General features: G+C 41.0%; 1 protein-coding gene across 1 annotated transcript in view; it reads right to left on the bottom strand.

The window, feature by feature from the left end:
* The window catches only part of SLC25A21 (solute carrier family 25 member 21), a 260,342-nt gene extending 248,070 nt beyond the window's left edge, over nucleotides 1-12,272 (bottom strand). The window contains exon 1 of the mRNA XM_086462414.1: nucleotides 12,167-12,272. Within this exon, the coding sequence (XP_086318540.1) occupies nucleotides 12,167-12,233 (67 nt within the window). The 5' untranslated portion in view covers nucleotides 12,234-12,272. The remainder of the gene's footprint in view (nucleotides 1-12,166) is intronic.
* Between the last annotated feature and the right edge of the window lie 1,651 nt (nucleotides 12,273-13,923).

The following is a 13,923-nucleotide window of genomic DNA, read 5'->3' as shown; positions in this document are numbered from 1 at the left end:
CAAGGAACTTTTAAAGAAGTCTGTTTCCCATTTAGCTCTCCAATGAGAAACAATATTTTCATTTGTAAACATACTGTTTCATAATCAGACATTTTGGGCTTTTGAGGGTCCAGTGAAATAAAATCTACTGAACTCTAAAAACTTATTTTAAAAATAAAGCAGTACCTTTTCAACATAAATCTTTCAATACTTTCTGCACCCCTCCACAATCTAACAAATAAGGAAAGATTTTAAGGAAAATTTAATCTAGTGTCCAAATATAACTTTACTTTAAACATGAGGTCATCTAAACATCTGTCTCCAATATATCCCTAGGGATTTAAATCAAAAGTCTGCTAAACATGTACAATCATTTTGAAAATAAATAACAGAACAAATTTAGGCTTGATTATGATTATCATGCTTTTCAAAAGGAAACATTTATTCTAATAAGAAAAGTCTGAACTAATTTAAACTTTACGGACATTAACTTAGAAGAGTTTCGTATTCTAAATAAGACATTTCTTTCCATTTAGACTAGTCTCTAACAATATTCATTGTTTTATAATTGCAGAAAGACCATATGCTTTCTTCCCTTTTAGAAATGTCTGATCAATAAAGCTGTATTTCTTACCATATTAAGAAGTATAATTTTGCAGAAAGGATAAAAGTTTGCTGACAAATCAACAGAAGAGTTTGATTTATTTCCTTTTTGTCATCTAGGATAGCCATCATCATACTTCACACTAAGTAAGAACATGACAGAAAAAGCATATTGCATCTTGATACTTATTTTCTCCACTGCTTAGAAAAACCACCGTAGAAACACGGTAGAGGATGTTTTAAGCAAGGACTATCATTATCCAGTCAGAATTACAGTTTTGCTATTTAAAATTTTTGCTAACAGATATAATGAACAAGTGGCAGCCACATCTCCCCTGTTTAATTCAGCCCCAATCCCATTTAGGAGAATACAATGAAGCTCTCATCCATATGGCACAATACTTTCTGAAAGTCCCATTGTTTTGTCTCTGTAATCACAGACTTGGAAATGAGCAAAGAGCAGGCCTATGAGGACTCTCAAAGATCTCGGGTTGTTCCAGAAGTCTTTTCTCAGAACACTGATGATTCTTTTACATAAGCACTCTTTTTGATGAGGAACCATTTCAAGGGTGAACTAGTACAGAGCACTGAAGACAGAGGCTACCAAAGATATGATCACAGGAGCACCCAAAAAGGGTGCTGGACATAATGTTTAGAATGTGCAGCATGAACAATGAAACAGTCTTGTTTACATTATTGTGCAATTCTGACAAAACTAGGGGGTATCTACTCTTACAGGATCATGATGACACTTATCTGCATCTGTAATAAGACAGTGTTTTAAAAAACAAATTCTTCTAACAGCCTATAAGCAGGTTGATGGTCTGTTTTCTACTTGTTGCCATGAGGTTACATTGAGCACATGTGTGTACACCATCACATGCAATGCAGCATTGCAAACCTGCCTGTAGAGAAGATATATATCACCAACCTAAAAAAGGCTAGTGTATCATCATCAACCTCAGGCATTCACAACCTCATGACTCAGATCCCAAATTAATCCAAAAATCATGAGAACCATCTTTAAAGTTTGTTTGGGTTTTAGGTTTGTAAGCCTCTACAAATCGTTATTTCAAGCTTTAATGCCACAACACTGAGGATAAGATTTTTTTTTTTAAAATTCAAGTTTTAATCAAGCTTTAAAGTTTTGAAACTAAATCACATAGCTCCACAAGGGGGAAGATACATCAAATATTACAAAACCCATAATAAAGAGTTAAATTTGGTTTCTGTGTCTATGATTATGGCAGTTAGAACCATCATTTGGGTTTGTTTGGCTTGGGTTTTTGGTTTCGGTTTTTTACCATGCCCTTCATGTTTTACCAAGTTCAGCATGCTATCTGGAGTCAGCTGAAAAAACAAAGTTGAGCAATACTTACTATACATTCAAAATATATACTCATTTTGAAGATCAAGCCTCTAACTAAATATCAAGAAATAAGTGTTGATAATAGAAAAATAAGTAAAACTTGACACTGTTGCAAAAACATTGAGAATTAGGTGTAAGATGAAGTGAAATAAATAGTGTAAAGAATTTTCTCAAACTGAAAGTACTACTAAGACTCTCCTTTTGCTTTTGGGAGTATTGCTGTTTGGGGACACCAGCAACATATCAGCACACTTCAGTATAATAAAAACAGTAAAAAGCCCAGGAAAAGAGGATAACACCCTGAACTGGGAAATGATCCATTGACTAAAGGCTGAAAGATGATCCATAAACTATGTTTCCTGCCAAAAGTTGGCAGATTGAAAAGGATCCAGAGGAAAAACAAAAGCAGCTGTTAACAGTGTAGTTCAATGACTGAAAAGCAGATCTAAAGGCCAGTTACTGCTGTGTTTCCTTCCCCACTGTATGGGTGGGACTTAACAATACTCATACAAAGATAGAACTATCTTTTCTCATCAGAAAATCACTTCTATAGAAGATTGAAGCCTTAGATGTTTCAGATGTTGGTGAAATTACATCTAATCGTAATGAGCCCCCAGGACAAGAAATGCTGCAGGAAAACCAGCAGGTACTTATCCTGCAACTATGCAACTTTCAACACAACCAAAGAACTGCAGAATTTCAGTACGGAAAATACCATTTTATGACGAATGATACTTAACACTTTCTTGCACAAGTGATAATTAGGCATCAGAGCATGAAAGTTTCTGATTATTAAAAACAGTATGGATTTATTTTATTCATCAACAGGACCAGCGACGGTTTCCACAGGCAGCAAATGCTAGTTCAGCTCCTCAGAGGGGAAAAAAGTTAATTACATATTTTCAACTCCAGTTGAAGCAGAACAGATTTAAGGCATTTATGATCAAGATGCAGATAATTGAAAATACTTAGAGGCATCCCTATAATGGAACTATTCGTCAGCTCTCTCCATTCATTACAATACTGATTTTTCAAGACTTCATGTTCTAGGAGTCACATCACTATATGAAAAAGTAGGGGTTTCCTACTTGTCTTTAGCTATTTTAGCACTTTTAATTCATACCAATCCTAATCATAATTCTTAGGCCAGCCCGAGTAGTTTAGGTTAATATACCCATTTTTCAGAGAGAATTTCAGAGTCCATCTTGTAACAGATGAGTTCTTCCAGTCTCAGTGGTATGATTTTAAGTCTCCCATTCTTCTAGATTCAAATACAAAAGTAACAAGCAGAAGAAAGAACATTTGCAAGCATAAGAAGGACATCCAAGGTAATGCCACAGAAACTGAGCTACAGTTAAGGGAAATTTTGTAGTATCATCACTTAATAGGCAAAAGTCCGAGACTTTCTGCACAAAAATAAACAGAATCGGTTTTCATTTTCCTTTCTAGAACACTGCCACAGAAACACATATATTGCTATCAAAAGGCATGCTTTGTTTCTATACATTAGAATTTTATTCTTATTACATAATTAGCCTTTGTGTTATGACAATCTAACACAGATTTGAACATGAACATCAGTCACTAAGCATAACTAATGAAACAATAAACACAGTAATGAAAAATGGTTCTTTACCCCAATAATCTTTCCTCGCCAAACTTTTATCAACTTCTCAGAACTGCCTCTGCAGATAAAGCATTTTTGCCTATAAACTTTAAAACAGGCATGCTCCACTATTAATTATTTTGGCTACCTATTTGTTTTTGCATGTATAATACATGCTATTCTACAATATTCTTTAACTTGGAAATCTGACAACAAAATATTTAGAGTTGCAATAAAATATTTACAATTTGTTCTGAAGAAGTACGTATTTTTAAGCTTTTATGCTTTACTTTTGGTCTCATTCCTGACAATACTTAAAAGAAGTTAGCATAAAATTATAGAACAGTTTGGGCTGGAAGGGACCTTAAAGATCATCTAGTTCCAACCCCCCTGCAGTGAGCAGGGACATCTTCAACTAGATCAGGTTGCTCAGAGCCCCGTCCAACCTGACCTCAAATGTTTCCAGGGATGGTGCACGTACCACCTCTCTGGGTGACCTGTTCCAGGATTTCATCACCCTCATTGCAAAAAATGTCTTCCTTATATCTAGTCTAAATCTACCTTTTTAGTTTAAAACCATCACTCCTTGTCCTATCACAACAGGACCTGCTAAAAAGATTGCCCCCATCTTTCTTCTAGTCCCCCTTTAAGTACTGAAAGGCTGCAATAAGGTCTCCCTGGAGCCTTCTCTTCTCCAGGCTGAACAACCCCAACTCTCTCAGCCTGTCCTCACAGGGGAGGTGCTCAAGCCCCCTGACCATTTTTGTGGCCCTCCTCTGGACCTGCTCAAGCAGGTCCACTTCTTTCTTATGCCGGGGGCGGGGGTGGGGGGTGGGGGTGGGGGGCGGGGCAGAGCTGGACGAAGTGCTGCAGGTAGCATCTCACCAGGGCAGAGCAGAGGGGGAGAATCACCTCTCTCAACCTGCTGGTCATGCTTCTCCTAATGCAGCCCAGGATACGGTTGGTCTTCTGGGCTGCGACTGCACATGGGCTCACACATAGGCTTACAGGAGCATGTAACACAGCAGACTTCACATTGTTTATAGATGAGCATTGAGAGTTTGAAGAAATTTCTGCAATATCACATAAAATCTATGGTAAAATTAAAATAATCAAGATGCAAATTCCTCACTCTGGAAATCAGTAGCTTGTTGCACATTGATTCCACTGAGCTAGGAGTTTATCCTAAGTTTTCCAATTTATATGTGATATCTTAGCCTTAGAATCATCTTTTGATCTTTATCAGTGATATATCAGCATTTACAATTTTTGCAGTTGATTCAAGGAAAGTCAAATTCAGCGCCATTGGTTTTGCAGTATGCAGATATCAACATTTATTGATCATAGAATGGTTTAGGTTGGAAGTGATCTCATGAATTGGTTTTATCTTTAAAATTTGTTTTCAAATATTATCATCCAAAATGACATATGCTAATCTTCCTACCTGCAACAGCTTCAACATGGGTTTTTATACATCTTCCACTCATAGGAAATGCCACATTTAGCATCTTATTGTAGTATTACACTGCCATCTTGTGGGTATTAGAGCAAATGAGTATACATAACTTCATTACTCTAGTTTTTGAGGTTTGAGATTGGTCGTTTTGTCAGAGTTTTTTGTTTCTTGGGTTTTTTGGTTGGTTGGTTTGGGGTTTTTTTGTTGTCGTTTTTGAGGAGGGTTTTGTTGCTGCTGTTTTGGATGGGTTTTTTTTTTTCTTTTGGGGGGGGAAGGTTTGAGAAAAAAAACTTGTTACACTAAAAACAATAGAAAATTTATAACTTTTTTCAAAACCCTCAGGCTTACCACATATACAGTCTTAAGGATAAGTGCCTTATTGCACACCTGTAGAGGGTTCTGTGCATAAGAAGTTTTATCCCCATCAGTTAACATACCAGCTCAGCCAACTACTTTGCTTTCCCCAGTGTTTCTCTTGGAACAAAGACAGAATGGGACTGAGCAGTTTGCTGCAGGATGCTCAAACCAGCAGTGAGTATCAGAGCAGGGTGACACTAGCTTAGTTTGAAATTTAACCCCCAGGTTCAATGAGCAGTTTGTTATGAGTAATTTCTGAGTCCACAGACGCAAAAAATAATTTAAAAAAATTAAAAATCTTCTTTTCAAGGTCCCAGCTCCTACAGAAAGTACTAAGCATAGAACAGGTGGGGGCGGTTGTCTGAGCAGAAACAGATAGAAGTGACACCTGTTGTAAAGTTATGAAAAGTCTTAGTTTGTTAGTTTGTTTTTGTCACTGTTATATAAACATGTAAGAGTTACTTCTTCATACCTTAACCACATGTAAAAGCTGTTACATTTTAAAAGAAACACATTGCTTGAAACACATTTAAGTGTTCCAAACGGGCGTTCACAACTTTTTAGTACACTGCAATGACCTGATTGAACAACATCAGTTCACCCTAAACACTACATACAGAGGTTTTAATCTGTTCCATTTAAACTAAAACGATACTGCAAGGATATTGTTTCTTCTAATTACTCAACTGTCTGAAAATTTATAGGAATTTTGCTAGCTGCCAGCTTCATATATTCAGCCCAGTGTATGAAAGCCCAAGGGGATTTCATTAGTTTTCACTGAAATTAAACAAAGTTTTCTGAGGCAACACATTTAATCAAGGAAGACGTATATGAAGCAAAGAGTTCAATCTGTCTTGCAGATTCAGGGGCGAATTTTTAGTATTATCAGTTGGTAGAAAAGGGGAGGCTCAGAGACTGAAAAACATTACTTACAGAATTAAAGTAGGTGGGGAGAGTCTTAAAAAATTCCACTGGGGAATGTTCACAAGGTAGCTGGTTCATTACATGGTATTCTGCATACTCTTAGCTAGCAGGTCACTGCAGGGGTCTGCAGCCTGGAGGTACATTCTCATGAGATGAAAAATATCACTTTACCTGGCTTTTAAGTGCCCAGTAGACCAAAGTCAGCAATTCCACCATACTGACTCCAAAACTAGCATCAGTTTCTGTGAGCTTCCCCAGTGCCTGTTCCTTATTCCCAGGGACCCACTGAGGTCACAAAATGTCCTGAATACTGTGTTCCCTTTCTGAACAGTATAATGATGAAGGCAATAGGGGTTGCATAGACCTTGCAAAGCTATTTCACATTTTCTTTTCAGCATGTTTTGTAAAACACAGCAGGGGGAGTGGGGCTGCTTGCCTGAGCAGAAACAGAAATCCTTCCAAGTCTTAACTCCCTGACTGTTCCTATGCCCTCCAGATTCCTAGGAGCATACTTGAGGAGGTTCTGGATATCTGGTATCTCAGCTTACACACACTTAACCTTCTTTTGGTCTTCTCTTCACCCAAAGTTCTCCTCAACATATTGCCAACCAAGCAACTCCCCTCCAAAGCTCCAACACCAGGCAGCATGCTATCAATTTCTCAGCCTAGGAGAGAAAATTGGCTTCATTGGCAGGAGCAAGTGCATTCCTTTGGAGTACTTAAACTTGTAGGATGTTTCCTTGAAACTAATACTATTTGACTGCTTCCCACCCTTAGTTTTTTTAATATAAACAGTCTTTGTTAGCATCTGAAATGCCAAATACAGGCAGTGAAAGACAATGAGCACATGTTGTGGTCTTAGATAATATTTCAGCCTTAAGAGACTGCAGAAAGAAGAAGGTTTAAGCACTTTAAAATGTTATGGTTTCTAGTCCAGATAGTTACAAGGTATAGCTAAGTACTTAGCTAGTTCAAATTACCTCTGAGCATTAAGTGATTATTTTAGTAACATGTGAGTGCCAATTGCATGGCTTAAAAGAAAGAAAAAGGCAGCTAAGAAAACATAGAACACTCATCCTAACTTTAATTCCCAGAAAAACGTCAGCAAAATAATCAAAACAAATTAATTAAACACCTATGGGGGAATAGGAGAGAATTAGTGCATTTTCCTGCGATTTAAAGGGCTTCCTGTACATCTATCACACTCCTCCTCCCATTCATAGGGACCAAATAACCCAAGGTGTTCCAGAAAGCATGCTGGCTAGCATACCTTGTGACATTTGTCTGCCTAATGCCTCTAGCGATAGGAAGACTAAACGCTGTTTTTAATACTGTATTTGCATTTGACAGTCTTACTCTGACGACTGGCTTTCCTGCTTGTAGACCTGGTTCAAAGGAGTTGCTGCTATCCAGGATAATCAACTTTGCCTACTCCTGAAATAAAACACCTGTCAAAAGAAAAAGTTTGGACTTTCAAAGGAGCTTAAGAGAATTAGACTCCCAAATCCTATTAGATTTCAATGCAGCCAGAAACCTAACCCTCCAAAATAAAATTGAAGCCAAGAGGTCCAGACAGGCAGAAACCCTGCTGTTTCATGAAAATATGAAGAATGCGGAAAAAAGCCAACTCCAGTTATTCTTACAAAGTGGTTTTTTCCCATTTTTTTTTAAAGCTCATTTTATCCTGATTTTCCCATGTTCATTTTGCAATGAGACAATAGTTCATGTTCATTTATTAAACAGAATTAGGGAAAGAAACACACTGAATTACAGCAGAAAAGTACTTAAAGTTCAGTTCAATATTACAGATTTGAAAAATACCTTTGTATTTATCCACTACTACACATATTAAATAATGTCTTCTAAAATTTTAACTTCAAAGTTAAAAATGTTCGTATGTAATTTATTTGAAAGTGTATGAAAGAAAGAGAGGTGACCATACAAACTAAATATAAATGAAATTATATTTACATTACGTGTGGTTTTAGCTAATTGTACCATCTGCAGCCTTTTGTTACTGAAAAACAGAAACATATCTATACCAAGTAGCAGCATCCCAAAACCTTCAGGGTAACTATATTCAGACACTACCCTTCACTCAGCCAAAGGTCATCTGTGCATTTGTTTATAATGACATTTGCACTTCATCATTCAAACTGACTCAAGAGTCTGTTACAAGGATGTCTTGGCAAATCGACCTGGGTATCACACAACACGCTTTGCAGTATTCAATTCCTCTCCATGACGAAAATATCTCCGTCAACTTTGTATGCAACACTATTGTTTTAATTTCTGCCTTTTCCATAAAGGCAGACAAAACAAGGATTTTTTTGATCCTTGTGAATTAAACAATTCTGCCTGTGACTTGAACCCTGCATTGACCGGACTTCTCAAATAGACTTCTGAAGAATTGCTATAAATCCAAGTAAATCAGTCAGAGATTCCCAAGCTGTTCTTTTCACACTGTTTCTTACAGTTTAGGGAGTTTATTTTCTTTTTTTTTTTCTATAAATCCCACACATGTCTTAGTTTATTAATTAACCACTAGAGAAAAGGAATATGCCTGCAGTTCACTGCACTAGAAGGGACCAAACTCACTAATGAAGTGTCCTAATTACATTTCAATCAAAGTCCTGTTCCTCACTATTGTCATGCACCCAGGCAAGCAAACAAAACCAAGTATTTTCAGTTACACTATTAACCTCCATTCATCAGTCTGAAAGATGGGAGCAAACTGAATGCCAGCAAAAAGAACAGAAGCCAAGACCAAGTAAGACTGCTCATATTTAAGTCTGAGTTCACCCTCAGGAAGCAGAGCTTTCAATTTATTATGAAGTCAACTTACAAGCCATACGGAAGCAGATGCACCCCTTGCCACAGACATGCAATATGCATGAGGTCCTGTCATGCTTGAGTTTTACAGTTCAATCACAGCAGAACCATGCAAGTTTATCTTTAACTTAGAAATGCCTCAGACAGCCAATGGTATGTTTAAATCTTTTCCTTTACCACACTGAATACTTTCATTTCTCCTTCCTTCTGCATGCCAGCATCTTCCATTTTATCAGTCCTGTAGACCAGGGGTCATGCTCGATTTCTTTCTTCTTCCTCTCTCTTTATTAAGTCCATGAACAAGTCCTGTCATCTTCCATAAAGCTTCAAAAATCCCTTTCTTCCTGTTCTGACAGTTTAGGTTTATCTCTAATAATTTTCCACTCGACCTCGCAGAATCACTTCTTATCAGATCCTTTTGCATCTGACATGCAGATGCTAAATAACTTCTCATTTTACTTATGCAGACAATATTTCTGACCCTTCAATTACACCTATTCTGCTGTACAGTTAATTCCCTGACTACCTCGCTACTCTCCTATCATTGTTTTGACAGACACCAGCTTACACATCTTTCTTACAAACAGCTTCATACATTCCTGTGCTTAACTGTACGAGTTAAGTTAAACTTTTTAAAAATCTACACATTAGTTCACCACAATGATTTTTATTTTCCAGTTTTCTTCTAAATAGCAAGCTGTGGCACAGGCAGTAAAGCCATGCTAGGATACCTGTGACATTCACATGAGGCCAGTAAATATGACAAAGCACCTACAAGAACCCTATATCCTTCTGCAGGGGCAGCCAAAAGCAATATAGGGTGTCTAATACAGAGTGGGAAACTCAGGTCAGGCAATCAAATCCCTCACTAGGATGAACTACTTATACTCTCAACAACTCATGCCCTCCGTTCTTTACTTCACACTTCCACATTTTCCATGTTGGATCCACACTTGTCTGAGAAATTTAACCTTTAGATTGAAGACCTCAAAGCTACAGCCTTCATCTTCTATCTTCTCTATAAATCACCAAGGAAACACCATCAAGTTTTAAGCATCTGTCAAGAGAGTTTTTGAGCCATTTCCATCTAATACCTTGGAGCCGTACATTTGCCAGTCCCTCTGGTACAATTTTAGTGTTGTTCAGTCCTAGAGACCAGTCCTTACTGGTTTATTTCAAAAGCAATGTATAGAAATTTCTGTACATTTTTAAGGCTAGTGATGGAGCTAAGGAACCTAACTGCGTGACAGGAGACTAAGCAAAAGGATGCAAGTATCTTTTAACACTACGTCTCTGTACTAGGTTCAACAGGTCTCCCACATTATACCTTAAAATAGTGTTAAGTGCAGATTAGCTACCTCCTTGAATTGGGAATTCTTTCACCTTAACATTTATGCCTACCAGATCAGCAAATAGTTTATGCTGTCTTTTCCCTACACCATCCCTCAAACACACTCTTTTTCCAATTCTAGTCCTTCTGTAAACATTGCCTGTACCTAAAAGACACTTTTCTTTCCAGTGTGTTAGTCAAACTGTCCATTCTTCTATGAACAAAGACAGCCTGTAAAGAAAACAGGCTATTGCCACAGGATGGGAAGCTACTGAGTTAGATCAATCTGAATCACTGAGGCACAGACCCACTGCTATGGGCAGATAAATCTGTCATCTTGCAAAACATCTGGTGGCAAAACACCTCAGTATCCCTTCGTGTACAACAGGCCTTCAACGGGGTAGTACAGATTAAACCTTTCCTTTCTCTCCCCTAAGGCAAGAGTAGGGTGGTACCAAGCAGAATCTAAAAAAGCTTTAGAATTTCCAAGGCTTCAGAAATGCTACATAAACAGTCATAAACACAAACCACTGGAAGGGCCAGGACAGCAGACCTCTCCGCTGCTGCTGTGACATCTCTCTGTGTCAAATCAGAAGGCCAAAAACAAACATGCAGAGTCACAAGCATGAAAAGGAAGCACTCAACTGTGTGTTGGTGGCAGGCATGAACAAAAGTTGATTTAGGGGCAGCAGGGGAATTAGAGGGAACAGAGCACCACCTCACATGTAGCATCACGGCCACATAGGACTTGCCCACAGGAGAATTTTGCTTGTGCACATACACAGCAGTATATAAGACACAGCAACACCACTGTGTAGCTTTCCTCGTTCAGTTGAAACATAGTATGACAAACAGCATTTGGACCCTGAAAGAGACACTAAAGAACACTTAAAAACACACTACATAGTTGAAATGCCAAAGGATTTACATACATACACTGCAAGAGCAGGAAACTGTGTAAATATTCCCTACAGTGCAGGCTGACTTAAACAGATTTACTCTGATTTAGGGAACAAACCTAAGAAATTAACTAGCAATGCTTTCATTGCTAAATAGACATATACAAGTTTGACACTCATAGTTTGCAGTACAAGCAGTGTGATTAATTAGTAACCTTGACATTCCTAAAAGTATTAAAAACCCCACAGAAACACATTTCCTCTGTAGCCCTGCATCAGATTTTCTGTAAGGCAGTGACGGGGAGTGCCACAAGGAAGGCGTTGGAGAAGGGGAACAACGTTTTCTGTCCCGCCAGTGGGTTACACGGGCTGGCAGGGAGCCCACCACCGGCAAGGAAACACCCACCGACGCCCATCGGAGCAGCTCACAGCGCGACACCGACGGCGTTACGGTTGGAAGGGGCCCGCCTGCCACCCTTATCACCCGAGGGGCTGTCGGGTGTGTTTGACGGAGATACACCGCAGACCCGGGGAAGCGCTCCCTCACTCCCCCAAGGGGCTGAGCACCGTTACAGAAATTACCACCGCGGCCCCGCTGCCGCCCCCGGGACCCCCAAGACACCTCAGGGGCCCGCCCGCGCCGCCCGGCGGGGGAGGAGCCGCCGCCAAGCCAGGCCGTTCCCCGCCGCCGCTCCTGCGCCCGAGGAGAGCGGCGAAGGGACGGCGGCGCGGCTGCCTTTACCTCAGCTTGGCGGAGCACCGGCGGGGGACGGGCAGACCCTCCCCGCCCAAGAGGAACGCGCACACTTACCCGCCGAGCCTCCGGCGGTAACTTGGTGAGAGGCCTCCTGCAGAAAGCTCCCGGGCTTCCGAGCCATCCTCGCCCACTACGCGGCGAGAGGCAGCTGGAGCCTGGAGAGCGGCTGCCGAGCCGGGGCCGACTTGGCGCTGGGCGGGTGGGGAAGAGGCGGGAGCCGCGGTTATCTGCGGGGAGCGGGGGGGCCGCGGCAAGGCCGGCGGGGCGGAGGCGCACGGGCCAGGCCCCCGCGCTGGCGGAAGACGCGCGGCCGCGCAGCGGCTTTCGGTAGCCGGAGGGCGGCCCCGGGCAGGGCGCGGCTCGCAGCTGCTGGCGATCGCGGCGGAGGAAGGGCTCTCTGATCGCTTCCAGCCGGGAAACCGGCAGCGTCCCTCTGCCGGGCAGAGCTGGGGCGGCCGGCACCGGGATCGCCCTCGTTGGGGCGGGAAGGCAAGGCTTTGGTGGCCTGTCAGTGAGCTGAGGCCTGTCACCTCCTTGGGCTTGTGCCGTTTGCTCCTCGCTTCGGGGCTGGCGCCGTACAGCACACGCTTGCAGTCCTGCTCCTCAGCGCTGCTGGGACCCAGCTAGGACCCGCGGGTCCCCTGGTGCTCCATTTCTAGGAAGGGTTTGGCTCACTGGCTGTCTTTCTGAAGCATGCTGTTCTTTTAAAACCTTTAGACTTTGGTTCCAGCTCTTTGGTGTTCAAAGGACACAGGTATTTTGTCACTTGGAGAGTGGCTATTCCAAGCATTACATGGACCTATTGGCCCGGTAAATGAAACTGTGCCAGGGCATGGGCTTGAGGGCTGGGACACAGTCAGTGCCAAGGCCAAAATGTGCTTGTCCAGAAGATGCAATGCTACAATGTGGGGGACAGTGTGAGCTCATGCCCAGAGGCGGCACCATTGAAGGGGAAGACAGTTTAGCCATATGCATGCAGAACACACAAGGACACTTATTCTCAGGGCCAGGGATGGGTTGTAGAACCTTTCTGTTTACTAGTACAGGCCTAGGGTTTTTTGACTTAGAGCCAGATTCAAAAAGGCACTCAGGTTAATAAGCTACAGCTTAAGCACTTAATCAACAGCTGAATAGCTAAATGTTTCTATGGATTTGGAGCCTGCAGAAGTTGGGAGCAGATGCAGTATTGTGGGTGGTCTTTTATTTTCCCTGCTGTATTAGGGACCCTGTTCGGCTAGTCAAACAGCTGGGTTACCAACATCTAGCTGTACAGATTTTTTCCCTGTTTCCGCTTCTTCTCTTCCTCCTATCTCTGAATAGCACTGTGGTTTCTCATACTCTTCTTCCCTTTGCATGTAGCCCACAGCCTCTAGTACTGCTGATTTTTCTTACTCCAAGGGAAGGCTTGTCCACTCTGAGCTCAACCTTTGCTTCTTCAGGGGTACATACAAGCTCAATTACATTGGTTTGGGGGAGAAAACAGAGCTACCATTGATCTCAAGGGCACATTTATTAAAGAAGATGGATTGAAGGAAATGCTCTTGAATAAGATGCTAGACTGTTTGTTTAACCATGGATAATTTGAGAATTTTTAAATTTTTTTTTGCTAATAGCCCTTCAGTGTTAACACAGGCAAGGATATTCATTTTGAATCAGAAATCCTTCACGTTATCTTCAAAGCAATTCTGAACTCCGTGTGCGATCTTGAGCATCTTGAAACAGAACTAGGAGGCTGGATTTGCTGGCACCTCTTCAAAAGAGAAGTAGAAAGGCATCTTTTTACATCCTTGTTTTTTAACTTCTCTCCCCTG

Source organism: Leptosomus discolor, chromosome 3, assembly GCF_034619465.1.
Source record: "Leptosomus discolor isolate bLepDis1 chromosome 3, bLepDis1.hap2, whole genome shotgun sequence".
Classification (NCBI taxonomy): domain Eukaryota; kingdom Metazoa; phylum Chordata; class Aves; order Leptosomiformes; family Leptosomidae; genus Leptosomus; species Leptosomus discolor.
This window is presented reverse-complemented; position numbering and strand designations above follow the sequence as displayed.